This window comes from Ochotona princeps, chromosome 4 (genome assembly GCF_030435755.1).
Source record: "Ochotona princeps isolate mOchPri1 chromosome 4, mOchPri1.hap1, whole genome shotgun sequence".
Classification (NCBI taxonomy): Eukaryota; Metazoa; Chordata; class Mammalia; order Lagomorpha; family Ochotonidae; genus Ochotona; species Ochotona princeps.
Genome location: NC_080835.1, coordinates 85,847,386 through 85,869,616, shown reverse-complemented (window position 1 = coordinate 85,869,616; position 22,231 = coordinate 85,847,386). Strand labels below are relative to the sequence as shown.

Here is a 22,231-nt window from a genome sequence, read left to right as displayed (position 1 = left end):
CTGTGCCATTTAGTTTTCACACAGATGAAGTCCCTATTTATATGTTTGCCAATGATCTACTTGTCCCTTTCTGTGAACAGGGCGAAAAAAGAAGAGGAAAAAGTGAAGATGAATTAGTTCACAGGAAATAGAAAATTGATGGATCTAACATCCTATTGTAGAGCCCTTTGTACTCAGACTCAGGTAATAAAAGCATAAAGGCAGAAAATGCCAAGATTTCAAGGGAAAGTAGAAGTTCTTCAGTAATAATTTCTGGAAAAAATACATGAATAAATTGGTGAGTGAATGAATTAAAGTGATTAGAGATACCTGCTCTTGAGCTCCAGTTCTTCCAACTGGTACCTGGAAATTGGAACAAGCTTAGCTTTCTAAGCCTTGTCTCCTTCATTTAAAAGATGGGAATAATATTTATTTGTAAACCTAACAGAGAGATTATATATGATGTATATAAACTGTCTATCACAAGATCTGTAAAGCAGTAGATCCCATAAAGATAAAATTTCCACTGCATATGATATTTCTTTTTTCATTTTATCTAACCAGGATACAAGTGGTCCCAGTCTGACAAAGTTATAAGACTAGGAAATGCAAAGGCCCAAGAATAGTTGAGAAACTGTTGAAGGAAATGAACAAGTAAGAGGGCCCGGCAGCGTGGCCTAGTGGCTGAAGTCCTCGCCTTGAATGCACCAGGATCTCATATGGGCGCCGGTTCTAATCCCGGCAGCCCTGCTTCCCATCCAGCTCCCTGCTTGTGGCCTGGGAAAGCAGTCGAGGATAACCCAAAGCCTTGGGACTCTGCACCCAGGTGAGAGACCTGGAAGAACTCTTGGCTCCCGGCTTTGGATCAGCGCAGTACCGGCCGTTGCGGTCACTTGGGGAGTGAATCATCGGATGGAAGATCTTCCTTTCTGTCTCTCCTCCTCTCTGTATATCTGACTTGTCAATAAAAATAAATAAATCTTTAAAAAAAAAAAAAAAAAGAACAAGCAAGAAAGAACTGGAGCCGGTCAGTGGTTACTCAGGCTCATCCTCTACCGGCTAACACTGGCATTTCAGTTGGGCACCAGTTCGTGTCCAGCCTGCTCCACTTCGCATTCAGCTCCCTGATTATGGCCTGAGAAAGCACCAGAGGATGACTCAACTCATGTAAATAATTATATACTGAAAGCTTTATAAAGCATGATATTGATGTATAAGAAGGAAATGGATTAATAATGCGGGGCGAAATAATACAGGCTCATGGATACATTATACATGGAATGAATAATATTTAAGCTTTTAGAAGAAACACAGGATTTTCCAAAAACTGATGCTCATTGAACTGGCTTCCTTTATTGAGAAAAACTATACCCCTACCAAAAATAAATACAGAAGTACACAAGACAAAAACATAAAGACAAAAGTCTCATGTATATATATGAGTTTCATAAGACTATATAGAAAAGAAACAATAAGGTTTCTCAACACAAAAATATCAATTACAGAGAAAATACTTATCAAACAAAGGATGCTAAATCTGTTATTTTGATTATAAAAGTAGTAAAAGATAAACTGCAAAATAGTTCAGAATTGCAAGTCCGTGATTTAAAAAGCATACAGAATATGAAAAAGAACTTCTATGAAGCAATATGTAAAAACCAGACAGCTTAATAGGAAAAAAAGAAGAAGAAACTTTAGTCAGACACTTTAAAAAAAGAACATCACCAAATACAAAATAAATACGTGAACAAATGCTTAATCTCTTCAGCAGTCAAGGAAAATAAAATGAAAATGAAAATGAAATATTACTGTATTTTACCATATTTGCAAATTTAAAGCATCCAAAATATCCATTATGGCTCCATCCAATGTCTTAATGTTTGTTACATTTAAAAATCATATAGCACTTATAGCTCCTTTGATTAATTATTGATTCTGAATTGCAACTGATAAATAAAAATTCAGGATCCAATAAAAGCAGATCAAGGGAAAAAATTCCACTGTCATAAGTAAGTACAATTTTATGCTTTAATTTAAAAACTAGTTAGAAAAAGGTAACCCAGTTTTTAAAAAATGTTGTGATATTTGGATCAGAATAAAAGCCTACTACTAGGAGGATCTATATTAGGCATGCTTGCCATTAATCACATTATGTGATTAAAGAGTAAAATGTAAAATTAACATTTAAGTTCAGTGAACATAACTCAAAATGTAAAAACCCATCTCATTTATACAATAAGTTTGTTAAAAGATATATCATAGTCACATGCTCAAACAATATGAGGATAATTGATGAGGTATATGAAAAATATGTCCACACATCATAGTATATCATAAAATAAATTATGTGTAAATAAAAACATTTACATGTATTTTCCTTAGCTAATTAGATAGTGAAAAGGCAGTTCAAAAATTTCAGATCTTATAAGAGGCCATAATGAAGAGAAATGTTTATGTTTATAATAAGGTAAATTCAATAATTCAATGAAAATAAAATGGCAAAGGAAAATCATATATTGAAGAAAATGGCAAAATGTTAGTCACCATATATAAAACTATGAAAAATTGCAGTTCTAATAAAGACTAAGGAAAATTTTGTGTAAAATATTTTATATATTACAATATAAAATAGAATTAGTAAAACAGTATTCATTAAAATATCCATTAATATTCAAATAAATACAAATCAAAATTCTACATATAAGAATCTAACTCTCTCAAGCTAGGTGTATTTCCTCTACAATTGCCAATTACTTTTTTTCCCTGTGGCATTCATCCACCTTACCCCAATTTCTGTGGATCAACTGAATGAAATTTGTTATTTATATATGTAAATGTTCCTTATAGCCTCTGTAAGGTAAAATGCCATAAATCACAAGCAGATATCAAGTAAAAAATATTTGTGATATGCAAAACAGGTGTTATGACCTCCATACATTTAGGAAAATGTGTTTCCAAATGTAGCACATTACTAGTTCATATTGACATGTCTTGCTTGTATTTTGAAAATAGTATATGCACACTATCATATGTTCATTGGGTTCACTCAATATGTTGTGGGCTAAAAGGTATTTACTATATTTTATTAGATTGTAACACTTAAAAGAAATGTGATCACATTTCAATCATGAACAATTTAACTATAGAATCACTAAATATTTGGGACAAAGTATTTAGTATATAACCCAATTTGCTTGGAGAAAATGATTCTATATGTTAGTAATCAGAAGATGGTTTCTCCATAAGGGTCATATTTGGAAGTCAACCTATTTCTTCAAATAATAGTTCAATTTCAAACTTCCTGGAAATGATTATTTAGTATTTAAATAATCAATACAGCCAGTAATCCCCTCCCTTGTTGGTGGAGTTTGAGGTAAGTAGGACTGGAGACATCTGTAGTGACTCCCAAGGGTGAATAGTGGCAAGTCTGTGAACCAGCTGATGGAAGATCTTACATTCTCTCTGCAATTATGACTGTCAAATAAATACATCAGTAAATAAGTAAATCATTTTTGGAAAAAGACCTCTTATGAAACTATACTGTAAAAACTCGAAAAGAAACAAACAGAACTTAAAGAATTTGAAATTCTGGTAGAAAATTATTGGGCAAATATGTAGTGAATGTGGAGATGGAGTACCTGCTGAAGTGGAAGGGATTTATAGAGCGGACAGATCAAGACACTATGCCAGAGGTCTTGATCCTAAACACATAACTGGTGCCACTGAACAGCAGAGGGGAATGATTGAGGTGAGGTTGACTTGGTGCTGTGAGAGAGGTAAATACAAAGTATACTCAGATTGTAATTGGTCTTTACAAAAAGAATTTAGCATTCTTGTCACAAGATGATTATAAATATTATTTATGTGTATTCATATTAGATAGATAGATGGATAGATAGATAGATATTCAGAAAGACTACTAAAATTCAACTCTTCACAAATAGACGTAGGGCTCTTAAAAGTCCTGCATGCAAAGCAATGCTCACCTTTTGACCCAAATTGTATTATCAAGGATGTTTGCGTCACATATAGCCTCCGTAACAGAACATCCCTCTCCAGGACACAGAACCAGTCATGACTATCGCCCAAAACAAAATAGACTTTCTAAGCTCAGAGTTCTTCTTTCTACAACACACTCTGTGAAAACTATAGCTTATGATCTGCAAATCAATGCACTGAATGCTGCTCTCGATATTAGAAATTCTCCTCCATCACTTACCCTGAACCCTGTGCCTTCCACCCCCATGAATGAAGCTGAAACTGCCCCCTCACAATTCTTGACTTCCATATGATCATAGTCTACATAATTTACAGGTTATTTTCAGGACCTAGAACATGAGTTTCTTTAAGTTAAGTCAGGGCCGTTCCGAAAGTCTTAATTATTTTAGAGGTAATCTGTGACTACTTTGCCATGTGTGTGTTTTTCCTTTCTTCCTACATGTTCCATGAGGAAGATATTCTGACTTTGTAGATGAAACATGCTTATGCTTTATTGTACAAGAAGTCTTATGTTTTTGAAGCAAATAAAGGTGTTTTAAAAAAAAAGGGCCGTTCAACACACATCTTCCCTAGGACAGCAGGTCACCCCTAGCTGTAAAAAATCTAAGATATACACACAATGAGGGAAAGAAATCAGTATAACCACATTTGAAAAACACATCAATCCATATTTGGAAAAATAAGTAACAGAAACACATGATGCAGAGTCATCTAATCCAAAATTATTTGGCTCAAAATATTTATCACCTTCTGTCTTGCTGGTTTATATATCAAGAAACAAATGGTCCAGAAAGCATGTGTACCAAATCATACTGACACCAAAACGGAACAAAGCAGAAGAACCTAACCTTAGGAGACAAGGAGATGAGTCAGTGACTCCAAATTTTTATCTGAAACAATCTTTGCATTTTCTTTGCTTATATTAAGTTGCTTCCAAAATAAAAAGTGAACATAAGTGGGGGTGGTTGGGGTGGGTGTTGTGGCACATCATGTTAAGAGGCTACTTGCATTTCTTATCCAAATGCCTTTTCGAGTCCTGGAGACTCCTTATTTCTGATCCAGCTTTTTGCTAATGCACCTTGGAGGCAGCATCTTAGGGGCCAACGACCTAGGTCTCTGTCACCCAGAATGGAGACATTAATGGAGTTCCTGATTTCCAACTTCCACATGGTTCAGTCCCAGCTGTTACAGGCACTCAGAAAGAGAACTGGCAGCCGGATAACCTCTATTTCCTTCCCTCCCTACCCTTCTTTTCTCCCTTCTTCCTCTCCCCTTCCTCTCACTCTCACTCCCTGTCATTTTACCTTTCAAACAAATGCATATTTCAAAATCAAGAAGAGATGGAAAATATTAGTTAACACTCCAAAACCAACTTCTAGAGTATATTTTAGCTATAAGATTCTCCAAATTTGAAATGCTATCTAGTGAAAATAAGTGTCTCAAACTCTGAATATTTCCTCTTCAATTCCTACATTATTGTTTTTCCGCTGACACTGAATATAAATCTGACTCCATGGATGAGGTTTCTGGCACATCTTGCTTTGTGTGGCAAGTCACCTCTAACTGCAAGAAGCAAAACAGACAGGTGATGAAGAGAGAAAAAAACACATAAATCACATTTTAAACATGCAATGACTTATACTTGAAAAAAAAACAATAACATCCACATGAGGCAGATTTTTCTAATCATTCAAAATGAGGTTCTTGATTACACCTAGGAAAGCATTTATAAGATGGTATATTGTATTAATGACAAATATTGCTAAATTTGGTCCACTGGGTTTTTCTGTTTCAAACAGCTAAAATGAAAATACCAGAACCAAGAAATCATTATTTTCTCAGATCATGGAAAAGGAATATAATGTGTTTGATTAATGTGAAAAGAGAAGTTTGCTCAAAGTCCAGGTTTTCAGAAACTTACGAAGTAGAGTGTTAATGGGAAGTAAGCTGGGCTGAAGTGTGAAGCCAAACAAAAAGGAAGCAAAATAATTCCTTTCATTCCCTGCTTGACTCAGATTATCAACCTGAGCTAGTCTTACCAGGGAAGTTTTTCAAGCCAGTAAAGTTGGTCATTGACAGAGACCAGTTACAGAAAGCAAATGTTACTGGAAGCTTTACTCTTCACTGTAATCTTCCCATACCTGACTACCTTGATACTAGTCTTTTCAATTTTTTTTTACTTTAATTCTCCTTGAATTTGTTCTATGATCATCTCCCTTAATATTGATTGTAACTGGCAGTGGGAGTTCGAGGGCAGTAAGATATTTGTATTCAGCCTGCAGTGTTTATTCAGCATCATTTGGCATCAGAACTCGATAATCCACCTGAATCATGTTCCTGATATTTTCCAACTCTTCCATTCCAACCACCTCATCTGCTGAGATTGCCACAAATATTGTGTCACATCTGCTAACAGTTATAGCATATCCTACCAAAAATACATAAAATTAATTATACACTCTTCTACCAAAAAAAGAAGTGTGGGGCAAAAAAAATCCAAAACTTCTGTATTTCAGTAGTATCTCTTCCGTACCTCATGTTTTTAAAAGAGGAAGTGGACTCGATCATTCTCCTCCCCACTCCACACACACACCCACAAAAACAAAGTTAAAGCAACACTTATGTTTATCATGTTTTCAGATACCAAGTCCAGTAACAGGAGGAATGCAATGAAAATTAGACTATTACAAAAAGTCATATTTTTTAAAAAGAGTTGTTACTTTTTATTGGAAATGCAGATTTATAGAGAGAAGGAAATACAGAGAGAAAGCTCTCCTATCAGCTGGTTCACCCCCCAAGTGGCCACAATGGCTGCAGCTGAACTGATCCAAAGACCAGTTGCTTCTTCCAGGTCTCCCACATGGGTGCAGGGTCCCAAGGTCTTGGGTCATCCTCTACTGCTTTCCCAGGTCACAAGCAGAGAGCTGGAAGGGAAGTGGAACACTTGGGAACAAACCAGCACCCACATGGGATCCCTGAAGATGCAAGGTGAGGATTTAGACTCTAGGCCATCACACCAGGCCCAAAAGGGATCATTTTTAAAGTATCTGTTCTACACTATATACTGTGAAGTGCTCCCAGATCACTGGAAAAACTGTTTAAAATGTTCAGTATAGAAGGGGCCACAGAAACTAACAGACTAATCCCTCCCTATGTTAAATGTGACACATAGAGAAATGACTCCTGCATGACCGTGAGATGTAGAAATAAAGGAAAAATTATTCCAGGCAGTTGGACCAGTACATGCAATGGAATGATTGTATGAGACAATACACTGTATCCTGGGTTGTCAAACAGAAAGAACTGGAAATGAACATTGTCCACTTTTACCCTTGTTTTTTAATATAGGAAAAGTTACAGGAAAGATGACTCCTAAATAAGTTGTGAATGTGTACATATCCAGTTTTAAACTTCTACTTTCCTTTATGTTATGCTTCATGTATTCACTAGACATTTTAAGTTTATTCCAACATTTCACAACGATAAGAAATTAATCTATTAAAAAATAAGTAATAATCTGATTAAGCTGGTATCTATAATATTTCTTATGCTTGCATGAATCCATGTGTAAAACATACATGGAGTGGGAATACACTGGGTCTCCCTGGCTCCAAAGGAGACAGTGACTTGCCCCTCCGAGCCCAAGGCCGTTTGAGAACACAGCTACAGGAAGCCAAGCAGTGAAGAGTCAGGTCAGCCGTCCCATGGGATTCCCATTTTCATGCTTCATCAATAGTGGAGAGGAAAACGGCTTCAAAATGAAAAGGAACTAATCAACATAATCACTTATGAGGTAAAAGTCTGGGAAAGTTATTCTAAACACAAAGCAGAGATGGAGCACTGCTGGTCCTTCAGAACTAGATGCCGCCTTGGTCAGCACCAGGCCTGTTTCCCTGCCCACCATGTTCTCCCACTCTGTGCAGGCACATCACCCTTTTGACTGCCTTCTCCTTCTGTTTCCCCCTCGTTTGTCTTGTTCTGTATGCCTCCAAGTCTTACAACAAGCAACAAAGATCCCACTCTACTGGTTCAGGTTATTCCAGGTTATTTATTCTCACTACCTAGATACTTTTCAGTGCTAAAATAATATAATCTGATGGACACCGAGCCTTCACTCTGTGTTAGGTCACAGTGACAACAGTAATGGACAGGAAACGCATAAGCTTTAGAACTCATTTTCTGGTCTCAGGAAATAGGTGTTTACTCGATGATAATACAGCTCTTTGTGGTGACACCTGCCTTCTTTACCTACTATTCAAAGGAAGGTGCTTTCAACTTGGTGTCAACTGGTCACAGAACATATGGACATCTGATACTATTTCCTGGTTTCAAAACACCCCCTTACAATTTTGTCCCATGGAATCCTACCTTTGGGGCCACTCTGAATTGAACTTTACCTTCTGTTTCACTGTGCTTCCATCCCCTCCTCAAAAGGCTTCCTCTTGGCCTGCCCAATTTCCTTTTCCTGTTTAGGAAGGATCCTGTGTTCTCCATGGATTTGCTCATGGTCTGAGGGTCATGAGTAGCTGAGCTCAAATTTTCTGCACATAGTCACCAATGTGACTCATTGACTTTCCCTCACTGTGATAATAATACCCTTGTGGCATCACCAAAGGACACACCAAGTTATGGATAAACATATCACATCTTTTTGGGAAAATGGGTGGTAGAGAAACAACTTTATTTGCAGATGAACATGGAATATGATATAAATTCATATTGCAAAAACTGTTAATGTGTATTTGTTAGGTATCAGATTCTCTGATTATCAATCTTTTTATCTGCCACCAGTAATATGAAATGTTGCAAATGCTATGTAAATAAAATATTACTTGTAAAACTTTGAAGAGCACCTTCCCAGGTGTTTCCCAGGCAATGGTTTTCTATGAAGTTATCACTGTAGGTATTAACAAAGTAAATACTGAAAACCTTATTAATCAAGATATAAGATACCTCCACGTAAAGGTAAACATTTTTTTCATAGAGTTAAAGGAATTTCTCAGTAATTGGAAAGGGTTTTTCATTTTTAGTTTTTATGATACAGTTCCCTATGTTTGATTGCAGTAATACTTCAGGATTTATTTCTCCATAATCTCAAAAGCATTTACTTTCAATTTAGTCTTTTTCTACAGTTCACTTTTAAATGACAGCTGGCCAATGTGTGAAAAAAAATCAGCCTAGTTTCAGGAATAAAAATAAAATATCTAACACAAAGATGATAACTTAATTTTGCTTTGTTATGGACTCAAGAAGTACTGGGATTTATATGTAATTATATGAATGAGAGAAATGTATTCCATTCGTAATTAGAATTTTGTGGAAATAGACATTTCAGTCATTCAGTGTCTTTTAAAGTTATCAGTCTTTTAGTTACATCTGGTCTATTATCCTTTTGAGTGAGTTAGTGTTTAAAATATCAAAATAATTGCTTCCCGGCCTTTTGGCTAAGATCAAGTGTAAAATATCAAGATATTTCATGTATAAAATTTTAAACAAGGCTGTTTATTAAATTCAGAGGATTTAGAAATGTAAGAATAGTGCTTCATAGCAATGACTGATTGTGACCGAATATAGACTGTCACTTTCATATATGGCATCCTCTAAAGGCCACCACATTCCCAACCATCCTCCCGATTACATCAGCTTGCTATTCCTGTTTTCTTTATTTGTGCAGTCAGTTGAGTTGGCAAGACTGATTCATTCAACCATTCTTCCATGCATTAGATGTTCAAAAATATTGTGACACAATGTTCTACGACTCACAAGTATATCACTAAGCCCTAGCCCAGGCCCTCAAACACCCAAATGTACCAGATGGCAGTCACAGAAATGAATCATTATGCCAATGTGTAGTAACAGCAATGGCACAGATCAGCCCAGAACACTGTGACACCGAAACAAACCGAAGTGCAGGGAAAGATTCTCTAAAGGAATGTTTCTGGCAAAACACGAGTCAGGAATGGTCTAGGCAGCAGAGCTGCGTAAGGAAATGTGCTTATTTTACCTTGTTTTCGGGTTATTTGAAAATATCTTAAAAGCCCCATTTTACTATTAAGCATATATTGCAAAGCTCCTAAATTTATCAAATAACTGAACATGAAAGAATACAAAATATCAATAGTATAGCGTTTCTGAAAACACATTAGCATGCAAACATGCTACATCAAAAGCAAATTTAATGACACATACGGCACCAATACAGGGATATGATCAATGCACTGAAATACTTTTGTTAGGGTAAGCATTAATTCATCTGATAATATTTATTTAGTTCCTATAATTGTCAGTCATTATTCACCTACTGGAACCCTGTGTTCCTGGAGCTGTTAATCTATTGGAGAGAAAGAAATGAAAACGGAGGAAGAGCAAAAATCAGCAAACATGTAAATGTAGCCCTCAAATATGAGTCAAGTGCTATCTCAAACACTTGACATCTTTGTTAAGCAAGCAATTTTACCTTTCTGGATTTCTGTTTCTGCATTGATAACTGTAAATAATACTACTTACCACACAGGTATGCTGTGCCCATCAATAAAATAATGTAAATAAAGCAAAAGATTTGCATAATCTTCTCTATATTTTAAAGTCAGCAGGAGAAAAAACTGACCTTCTTAAATTCTAGACAGATCATAAAAGATACATCTTACCTTGTAATTTTTCATGTCTCCTCTTTCCTGTCATGTACAGTAAGCTCTGTACACTGACTGACTGAATGAATGAATAGCAATGGTTATAAAGAAATCCTGTGTATGTGTGCGCACACGTGTATGTGTGTGTATTGAGGACAATGAGAATATATAGAGAATAGTAATAAGTCAATCTGTTTTGAAATGTTCTGGAACATGTAGGTCAAACAGGTTATTTTACATAATCAAAAAAATCACTTTAGTTTCCTGCTAGTATTACCTTTTGGATCATGGAGACTTTGGATTCAATTGAAAGAAATACTGCATCACCAATGTTCTTTCTGACACACAGGATGGCAGTACATTGCAGGAAGCAGGAGCAGTCAATAATATAAATTTCAAAGTGACATGGTAGTCCACCCCTGAATGTGAGCTTAAGAGATACTGTAACATGAGCAGTGGAGATATTACAACAAGTGTGCTGTTTGTTTGTTTGTTTGTTTTCCTTTTTCTCATAGGTATCTAAACATTATCTGTGACCTAAATCTAAGTATAAAAAGTCTCTTCAGTAAATGTAAATAAAAGTTTGGGATGCAGTTTAAATAGAAAATATTTCTGCTTTGTCTTGAAAGTGCATAGAATATCAATTCAGCTTACAATTAATGGAACCTGAGACTCAGTAAAACATGGTATTCACAGTTCTCAAATATGATGCATGACAATCAAAGGATTTAAACAAATCTTTGTTGATTTAAATTAGTGAATCCCACAAGATGAAATATAATGACTGGCCTGAATGTGCCTCCATAAGCATGAATCCTACAGAAATTATCTCCCACAGTAAACATGGGGATTTTCACATCCCCTAGATATAAGATTTGTATCTCCATCCCTGCCAACCTTCATGCAACAGTGCAACATTCAGTTTCATCTCAATAACAAAAACTTAGTTTTGTTTGTATAAGTTCAACTCCCTAAAATAGTTTGTCAGCTACCTTTAAAAATCATGTCATTTTCAATTCTTACTATAACTCTCAAAAATAACTGCTAGCTTTTCCTATGAAAAGAGCATTTTCCAGGTTTCTGTAATTAAAAAATGACATCTGCCTTGAATAGGCAATCAATCTTAATATGAATACCCACACAGTAATTGATTTCTGGTAATATACACCTTCTGATGAATGCCATGCAAAACACTTTTTTAAATTATGCACATCTTGCTGTGAAATCTCCAATGTTGCATGTTCATTTGATTCTATTTCTCCAATACCCACTGTGTCATAGAATAGAATCAGTATCATTCACATGATAGCATATTGAAGAATCAAGAGTCATGATCAATTCATGGATCTTGGTAAAATAAATACACAAGTAGTCTACAGAGCGCTCAATTTTAGTACATTTGTGGTCTTCACTGTGTGGCAAATTTCAAATCCGCATTTTATTATGTGACAAAACAGAATCTTTGGCATTTCCTTTTTTTTTACATGATTTCCACCAACTAGTAGGTATGAAACACTTGATAAGTGTTTTCTATGGTATTCTTTTCTCAGTAAAATGAGGATTATAAGATTACATACAATACAGCATTCTTAAAAGGATTAAATGAGTTAATACTTACACAGCACTTACAAATCCCCACATAAATCTGCCAATGAATTTACCAATTATTTAATTGTTATTGCATATTAACATAAAAATGCCAATAGACAAATTAATAAAGAGCTTAATAAACAAATGAAAAGAAGTAGATGATAAATATTCATGACCTTCAAAGACAGTACAAAGAATCTTGGTTCAGTAAGTTAGAGCAAAGTTGTGGCTGCCTAAAAACCCATAATTAAGACAGGAAAAAGAGTAATGAGTGTACTTTCCAAGGGTACAACTTACCTGCATCCAGCTTTGCTGGCTGAAGACATGATGATAAAGGATGCTGATGCTGCAAGGGACTCTGCAAACTGTTGGCCTTCCTGCACATGTATTCTAGTCTGTTCTGAGATATATTGGTATTTTACCACTTGACAACTTACCAGCTCTGTAACTTTCTACACATTGCTTAGCATCTTTAAATGTCAGCATTGTCAGGAGCAGGCATCTGGCCTAGCAGTTAAGACACTCACATTACATATCGGAATACCTGGGTTGACTACCAGCTCTAGATTCCCGTTCCAGCAGATCCTAAGAGGCAGCAGTGATGGATCAAGTAATTGGGCTCCTACTGCCCATGTGAAAGTATTATGATTTCCTAGTCTGGCTGCTGTGGCCATTTGTGGAGTGAATAAATTGATGACATGTCTCTCTCTCTCTCTCTCTCTTTCTCTCTCTCTCTCTCTCTCTTCCCCCTTTATCTTTATCTCTCTCTCTCTTTCTCCATTCCTCCCTCTCTCCTCCCCTCTGAAATAAAAATTTTAGCTGTTTTATATAAATGCATGGTTTGTCATTTATAAAAGGAACATCAAAAATAACCAAGTGGTTGCTCTAAAGAGCAAACTACATTTTTGTCACAACTAGAAAAGAACGTGATACAAAGTAGGTATTCAAAAAATGTTAGTCACTCCAAATATTTTAGACTAGTCCTCTACAGAAACAGCTACTTACACTGAACTGTATATCATTCCAGTTAACATCATTTCTCCTATATATGTGGCTCCAGTAGCTGAGTTTACAGGAAAATAGTTATGCTGCAATCATATGTGGTGTATGGGTATCTGTAACACTCTTGTGACTGTGCTGCTCCTAAACATACATTCCACAGAAGGTGTGACTCAATCAATGCCAATGGCTTAAAACATCTTCAATAGCACACTGAATTTCAGATGTCAAAGTTCCATTGAAATTTGTCCTACAGGTGAGTACTTTCCCATATACTGAATGCCTTTAGAAAGATTTCTAAACAAAGAGTAATCACTAATGGTAATTTTGTCCAACTGGATCCAATTATATTTAGCATATTTTTTATGAAAGAGGGAGAAAAATAAGAATGAACTCAAGAAAATGTTTTCCTTTTATGATTTTTCTTTACTCTCTAAAGCAAAGATGAGTTGCCTTATGGAGTTGCTTCTTATAACTCAAAGAATAAACTATCTAGCGAAAGAATATGCACGGTCTTCCTAAAGGTAAACAAATGTACTGTTGCAGAATAATCATGAGCTTTTAAGCACATCTGGCAATCACTCCACAACCCACAATGTTGGTACCCTAAAATGTGCATCATGATAGTAATTTGTAACCAGCAGATGTTGATTACTTCAAGCTAGCAGAACTTGGGAAACAAAATAGGTGGCCTCCAAAGTGATCAGCTCTTAGAGACCTGCCAGGAATCTACATGATAGGGCATGGGGGAGCATGGGAGGTTGTTGATTCTTAATGAAGAGAGCAAATCAGACTCAACAGTGAATTTTACATTTGCTCTTCTCTAGGGTTGACATACAAACTACAAACCTGTAACCAAGGTGCAAGTGTTGATTTTATGGTTATAAATGTTATTTCAAAGAATAATAAGATTCCCTGTGACTACTAGACCACTACATACGTATACGGTATCATAGTATTTCATACTCTTCTCTGGTTGATTTTATTTACCATTAAATGAATATGTCTTGTACAAAAAAACGAGCCCTCTGCTTGTATTTGGAAATCTGTTACACTGCCACGGGACTTTCATGCCCTGATGTGACTGCCCCTTTGAGGTCAGGGAGTGAAGTCACACCTCTGTGGGTAGGTGGTGAGGTTTGTATTTAAAGGAATGGATGCACACAATGTCAACATTCCAGGAAAGAAGGGCTGGAGCTTGAAGGCAGCATACCACTGAACAAAAAGGGAGAGGGAATCATTCACATATCTAGATTAGGACTATTGGGGCTAGGTTGTTTGAGGTTAGTCTGAGCAGGAAAGGGAAGTGTGCTTACTGCCAGCAAACAAAACTGACTTAGGCAAAGGTCAGTTTCTCAGAGATTCCATCAATAAGCTGGAAGAATAGTTATAGCTAAGTATGACTTTTTCTCCAAATGTTAGTTCTTGACTATTCCTAACATTTAAAACATCCTGGTGAAGACAAGAGCTTCCCATTGGCATCTGCAGGGAACTTAAAGGGAGGAGCAGGAGTGAGAAAGCCAAAGAAAGAGTGGCCTGGTGGGGCAATATTGGCTAATGAATTTCAGTGCCCAAGGCTGGAATATAAAATATGAGTGTCTCTGTCTGGACATTTGCTCTTCTTACTTACAGGGTTCGATATTTTTATTAGAAAAAATATTGAGCAGAAAGAAGATGCCTTTGTTGATGACTAAATTAATTGACATCTTCTCTTTCCTAGGTACCTCTAGAGGTTTGCAGGCCAGCAGCTGGGAAGAGCTACGTGAACAAATTAAGTGAGAAAAAGTATAACAAAACCATGTTTGCCAGACATACGGAGTTAAAAGTTAAGGAGAGGTAGCAAGAAAGTGATAATGTGATTCACGGGCCTAAATTTATATTTAAATTTCAATGTAATATTCTAACTTCAATCTTTTTATTATTTTTATTATTATTATTGATGGTATTTACATGGTTGACGGTTGATCAGGGTGGGAAGGATTGAGGATCAGGGGAAAGTGGGTGAGACTATTGTTTCCAAAATTTCTTTTTCTTTCTCTGGTATCTGAAGCAGGGGGGCAGACAAGTAAAGAAGCCGCATCCAGGCTCCCAACTACCCCAAGTACCTAGGGATGGTGAACGGCCCCCCAGTATCTACCCAAGATTCACAATGTTCCAAGGGATCAGAGATGCTGTTGATCTCTCTGATCCAATGAAATTTTTCCAAGGTCCATTGGCTGCCATAATCCACCTTAGAGTCCCCATTGGTCCAAATATTTGCTGCCATCGCTTGGCTGGTGGTGTTGTCCATTTTGTTCTGCTCTCCTTCCTCTGCTATGGTACCAGATGTCCTCTATAGACCCCAATGGACCTCCACGTCCTCCTTGTGTATCTGGGCATACCACCCACTGCTCTGTCTTTTCCACTGAGAAGGCCAAGCTCTGACACATGCACTGTATGGTCAGCCCACCAATCCTGCAGTTCTCCCCATTGTGGTTCTGAGTCTAGTGGTTCAGTTGAGAGGGAAGGGATCCCCACAGGGATCTTGTCTGAGGTGATCCCAGACTTGATACTTACGTGTGCTTGCCCATACAGGGTTTGGCTCAGACTGTCACCCACATCAGCCTGCACACACACTGGTAATTGTAATTGCTGGGTCAGTTCTGTCTTCAGCCCCGTTTCTTATGCAAACCAATGGATGCTGCAGCCCAGCCAAACCCAGCCCACTATGCACTTGGCCCTCACATACACCAGCAGGGACTGCAGCCTAGCCAGGGTGATCCCCCCAAAAAGCCCCTGTTAGGCCCACCTAGATCCAACACATCTTTAATTTCTTTAAAGAGTAATCAGCTACTGTCACACACACACACACACACATACAAAGTCTATCCTATAGGCTGATTTTTTTCATTCACAAATTGTGTGTGTGTGTGTGTGTGTGTGTGTGTGTGTGTGTACATTGTTAAAGACAGAGGTTTATTGTGGAGGGTTGGGGTACACTAAGGAAAACAAAGCTGTGTCTGGAAGACTATATATCCAGAAGACTATATATTTCAGAACCTTAAAACCAGGGTTCAGGGGTTAACAAATAGGTTTGAGGTTGTGTAAAATCCTTCCAAAATCAATACAAATTTTAAAGGATCTACAACCCATGTTTTTAAGGCCACTTTTATTTTAATCATGAAAAACAGGAGACAGAATTAACAGTTTCTTTAAGACTGTGATTCAATAATGTTACCCTCTTTTAAAGTTCTTGCATATCAAATGTTTGAAGAGGTATTTTCAGTAACAGAGCACTGATTGTTAATTGAAATACTGTACTAATAACTGCAGAGGAAAAGATACATTTTAACCACAGTTCTTATAAGCTACACATCATAAAACCTATGTATCTAAATATATTGAGTGCATTTCCATTGTAAATATACTAAATTTTATAACATTTTGTTGAACTCCTGTATTTTGCTTAATTTTTGATATTTTCTCTCATCTTTGTGGTGTTCTGCAGTTAAAACAGTATGCTTAAATGTTTTCTGTATCACAGTAATATTGTTTCCTTCCTGACCATGAGAATTCACCATCTGTGCAAAATTATACCCTCTTATGTATTCAAATATTGTCTCTTCCTTCTGCTCCATCTTTTCCTGTTTTAGTCCTTCTGTCTGGTTCCAGGATTCTTAATAAGTTAGCAGATATCATTTCTTTACATTTTTGCATTTTGAGGATCATCATTAATTATGGCTATTTCCAGCCTGCCATTCAAAGTTTTTTTTTTAATTTCAGAGTTTTCATTTATAGATGTTTCATTTACCTGCTTTTTAAAATAACTCTTCTTACAATTTGATGTCTTCCTTTATATTGGTAATACTTTTCCATATTTACATCTTTTCATGCTGTTAACCACAGCATAATTCAAATTCTTAAGGACCCAGCACACTGTAACATCTTCTGTTGACCTAAACACAGAACTAAGTCCTCTTCCGGCTCTCATACTTAGAGTGTGCATATCTTTAACAGGACTTGCTTGTTCGTGAAAACCCCAGGGAGTCTGATGGCTGTTCTTCCACTTCCATCATAGTTCTGTGTTTTAGTCGTCCAGGATCCCTGGGGCTATTTTCCAGCTTAGCATTTCTAGGTCAACTAGGTAGCATAAAAAACAAAAACACATGGCATGCAGGCCCCAGATATGCAATGCTCAGGAAGTGTGTTCCTCCTGACTTAGGAGATGTCCACTCTCATTCGGCCAGTGTGCATGACTTCTAGCCTAACTTTTCAGTAAAGTAAGGACCCTGGTTCAGGGTTGTCTCAGGTCCAGTTCTTCGATTCCTCTGGGACCTTGGCTTTACTTTCTGTTTCATGTGGACACTAAACCTCAAGCTCCTCAGTCGCTGGGACCCAGGCAGTCACACCAGTGCCTCACAGTCCACATGGGGGTGTCCAATTTCCATCTTCTTGCCATAGAGGAATCACTTCTATGACATGCCTAATTGAATAATAGTCAAAAAGACATACCTAGAGATGTAAACTGAGAAACTAAGCATTTTTTTTTTAGCAAGAAACAGAGAATTTATCTCACACATACACATACATACAAAATGGCTACTTACAAAGATTTGGGATTTAAATAATGTGAGAAAATGGATATATATATACATATATATACATATATACATATATATAATATATATATTTACAGCAAACTCATGGTTGCCACAAATAGACCTGCCACTCAGAAAAAGCCCACCACATTGTTTACATCAGTAGTCAGAGCACACAATAGTACTTCTGCATAGTCTCACAAGAAAGAAGTAATTTCGTTTAGTTCTTTCTTATATATCACAGGTAAGAAATATTTCTTTTTACTGGTTTAAGTTTCTCACCGATTTGCTTATTTGTTTGGATAAGACAACTATTGCCAGAGAAAACAGCAGCTGAGAAGTAACCACGGAATCATTTAAAAATAATAGACTCAGGGGCTGGCACTGTGGCTCAATCCACTAATCTTCTGCCTGTAAGTGCTGGCATCCTGTCTGGTGCTAATTCGTTTCCTGGCCACCCCACTTCTCATCAAGCTCCTTACTTATGGTCTGGGAAAGCAACAGAAGAAGACCCAAGCCCCTAGACCTTGAACCCACATGGAAGATCCAGAAGACACTTGTGGATCCTGGACCCTGGCTTTGGATCAGCTCAGCTCCAGCTGCTGCAACCATTTGAGGACTTAACAGTGGATGGAAAATCTTTCTCTTGTCTCTCCCTCTCTCTAAAAATCTACTTTCCAATAAAAACGAACACATCTTAAAAAATAATAGATTCAGAAAAAAATTCAACTCTAATTCAAGAACTTCCTTCCACATGACAGAGGGGTCTGTATTATTAATTGAAGCACATTAAAATGTGTCTGTTCTTATCTCTGATACTAAAATCGGTCCCTCAAGAAACAGCTGGGATTCTTGAACTATGGGAAATTATTTTTCTCAAAAATAGTAGATAATGCAAACAACTAGATAATTCCCTTTAGCACTGAGCCACGTTTGAAGACATAAGAGAAGGCATTAGAGAAAATTTTCAGAAAACTTGGAATTCATTCCTTACTTAGTCTCACTGCTGATATGTAATCACACTTATTCTACAGACACAACAGGATATGAATGTAGAGATTACAAAAATAAAAAAGAAATATTTTGCTGCAGGATCAGTCTAATTTTGTAATGCAATCTAGTTCGACCAGTAAGCAATGTTGCCAAATAAGCAGGTCCCAAGTCTAACTCAACATTTTAAGAAAGTGTATTTGTGTTTTTAACATATACTTTCAATGGATGTTCAAAGATAGATAGATGTATATGGAATACCCAGAGTTGAATCTTTGTTGTTGTTACTGGTTTTTATTATTATTATTATTACTGGCATGGATGCCTTGCTATTCAGTGTATTACCTAGACAACCAGTTTCTACATCATCTGAGAGATGGCCTTGGAAATACAGAATCTGAGGTTAGCACAATGGCCAACAGGCTAATCCTCTGCCTACAGCCACCAGCAACACATATGGTCACAGGATCAAGTTCTGGTCCTGCTCCCTTCTTACGGCCTGAAAAGGTTGTAAGAAGCCATGGGACCCTGCAACGGCGTCAGCCATTGTGTCCACTTGGGAAGTGAACCAACAGATGGAACTCCACTTCTCTGTGTAGATCAGGTTTTCAATGAAAATAAAGTGATTAAAAGAAAGAAGGAAGGAAGGAAAGAGAGAAAGGTTGGAAGGAAGGAAGCAAGGAAGGAAGGAAAAAGAAAGAGAGAAGAAAACAAGGAAGGAAGAAAGGAGAGAAGGAAGAAAGAAAGGAAGGAAGGAAATAAATACAGAATTCCCCCACTGCACCTAAGGCCTCTTGAATTAGCAACAGCATTTGAATGTGATCGCCAAGTGATCCACATGCCCATTAAACTTCAAGAAGTCTGTACTGCAAAATACACACACACACACACACACACACATTTAATATCAAGCATATGTACGTCAAGTATACATTTAATGTCAAACACATACGTTTCAATTTAATGTCAAGTATAAGATTTCTCTTGAGGGTGATGAAATGTGCTAGAATTCCATGTTACTAATGAGTGTATGGTTGTGTTAAACAACACTGCACTGTATGACTTGAATAAATAGATTTTATGGTAATGTGAATTATACCTCAATTTTTTTTGAGGAAAAGATTAGTTACAGTAAATGTTTTCCAAATTGCACTGCAGGTTGGCAAATGGAACCGCTTCTAACATTTTTCTAATGTCTTAAAGGAGAAAAAAAAAAAAAAAGCAAGTTTCTCTCTCTGTGAAAGGGAGTCACAGCAGACCTGCCGTTGGGCCAGGCCTGACCAGGACCCCCAAGTGCGCATCTACCCAACCAGCAAGGACCTCCAGGAGTCTGTGGGCCGGACCCTCCCTGCAGTTACAGCTGCCTGCAGAGCTGAGAAATACTTTGGGAAACCACTGGCGGAGGGATGTGACAGGTCCAGTCAAGTCAAGGTGCAAAGAAGTGGAAATGCTAACTGCTCCTGTGATTGCAGACCTGAGCTGAGAGTCGAATTTTCTTCTCCTGAATTCCACCCTCTGCCAACCTCTCCCCACCCCACATTCTTTTGGTCCAGATCCTTCAAGAAAGTCTTCTAGCTATTCAGAGGTCACTCTACGAACCACCCAGCACCCTGGTTTCAAGAATTCAGAATCCCCGGCCTCATCCCGGAAGGACCTTCTCCCCTACCACCCTCAAATAAAATAAGAGCGCCAAGCTGCTGGTGCTTAAGCCTTTGGGTTCTGATTCGCCATCTTTAACCCACAGAATCCCGAGTGGGAAGTCCCCGCTTTTTCCCGCGCGCATCTCCCAACTTCGCAGCCATGCGTGTCCTGAAGGGCTGAGGCGGGCAAAGGTGCGGGTTCCTCGGACCTCGGAGCTGCTGTCATCTCTGCTGCCTAAGCTGAGTCTTGGACCGGCACCTGCCAGCCAGCGCCTGTTGCGCAGCGAGACTGGGCCTTGGGTGCTCAGGGCGTCATGGGCTGAAGAAACTGGCCAGCCTGGTCACCTGGAGTGGAGTTGGGACTCTGTCATCTCTACCTTTCTCATGGGCAAACAGACCCTACGACTTACAGAGAGCCAGCCTAGCCTGGCGCGGATCAGCCAGCGCCTGTGCCAAAGCGCACCCGGCGGTCCCAAGGAGCGCACTGCCTCCCGCCCGCCCGCCTCACTGCCCGCACTGCCCGCACTTACAAGCTGGGGTAGTAGGCGTAGGGAGGCAGCGGGAACTGCGGACAGCCGTCGTCTCCCAGCTCCGAGTCCAAGAGCAGGTAGTCCTGGCTCTCGTTGCGCCGCGCCCCGGCTCCGGCCGCGGCAGGGCCGCCCCTCCGGGGCCCGAACGACGGGCTCTGGGTCATGGCCGGAGCGTCCGAAACGTCTGGGGTCGGTTCCCGAGGGAGGCGTGACGGCACCTCCAGCGGGCACGGACTGCGCAGGGGCCAGGTCACCCGCCGCCACGCTGGTCCTGAGCAAACTGTTGTCCAAGGGACAGAGGGTGAGGGAGGTGTTGCAGACGCCTTAGCGGTACGACCTCCACGACCGGATGCCCCAACCGGCGTGGGGAGTAATCACACTTAGGGGAACACCAAGGGACCGCGAACTGAGCGCAGGTGACCGCGGAGCTCCAAGAAGGGGCGGAGGGGACTCGGGGTAGGGCGGGCGCAGACGGAGCTGCGGACGGCAGGGGAGTCGGAGCCCGGAGCTAGGGCGACGACGCTGGAGTTTCTATGTCAACCGCGACTCCAGCCCTCCGATCCCGCCTTCTTCCCCGCTTCCTCCGTCAGGATCCCCACCTTTAAAGGGATGGGAGCGACGTTCCCCAAAGCAGCCAACGCCTGCCCTTGTCGTTGCAACTTTCAGGGGCTGGAGGAACATAAACTAAGGCGGAGCCAGACGCACAAATTTGGAGGCGCGAAAGAGGCCGCTGCTTTGAGGGTCGACTTATCCTGGACTGGGGACTTTCTAGGAAGCTTCGCTTAGGTAACACGGAAGAATCAAGGACACCTGTTTATTAAAAGGGGCAGAAGCCTCTACCTTCCCCAGACTGCAGTCATTCCCTCCGGGGCGTTTCCTCTTCTACTCCCAGCGCCAGACTTTATTAAGACTCCCCTTGCCTTGAAAAGAAATAACGTTCTGTGTGCCATTACCAGATGTTCCCGGTTCCCGAGCAAACAACCACTGCAAGCATTTTTCCGCTGGTAAAGAGACCAACAACCAACTGCCCTCAGAGAAAAATTTTCCTGCCATGCAGAATTATTTTTCTGCTGGATGTGTCTCACATTTCCAATTTTTTCATTATAAGATTTGCTTTTAAATTCCGATTGATCTGCGTACACATGAGAAGTGAAGACTTCTTGGGAGGAATGTATCAGTAATTGGGTTGCCCCAGAGGCAGTAAAGGAGCAACCCATTCATTCAGTCCACAAGTATTTAATGAATGCTAACTGCCTGCCAAGAACTGTTACAGAAGTCAGGGGGCCAAATAAGCAAGT

At 38.9% G+C, this 22,231-nt stretch overlaps 1 protein-coding gene across 1 annotated transcript in view; it reads right to left on the bottom strand.

The window, feature by feature from the left end:
- Positions 1–21,774, bottom strand: part of TRPC6 (transient receptor potential cation channel subfamily C member 6) — a 95,347-nt gene extending 73,573 nt beyond the window's left edge. Inside the window, exon 1 of the mRNA XM_004585005.4 lies at positions 20,934–21,774. Within this exon, the coding sequence (XP_004585062.2) occupies positions 20,934–21,097 (164 nt within the window). The 5' untranslated portion in view covers positions 21,098–21,774. The remainder of the gene's footprint in view (positions 1–20,933) is intronic.
- Positions 21,775–22,231: the final 457 nt, after the last annotated feature.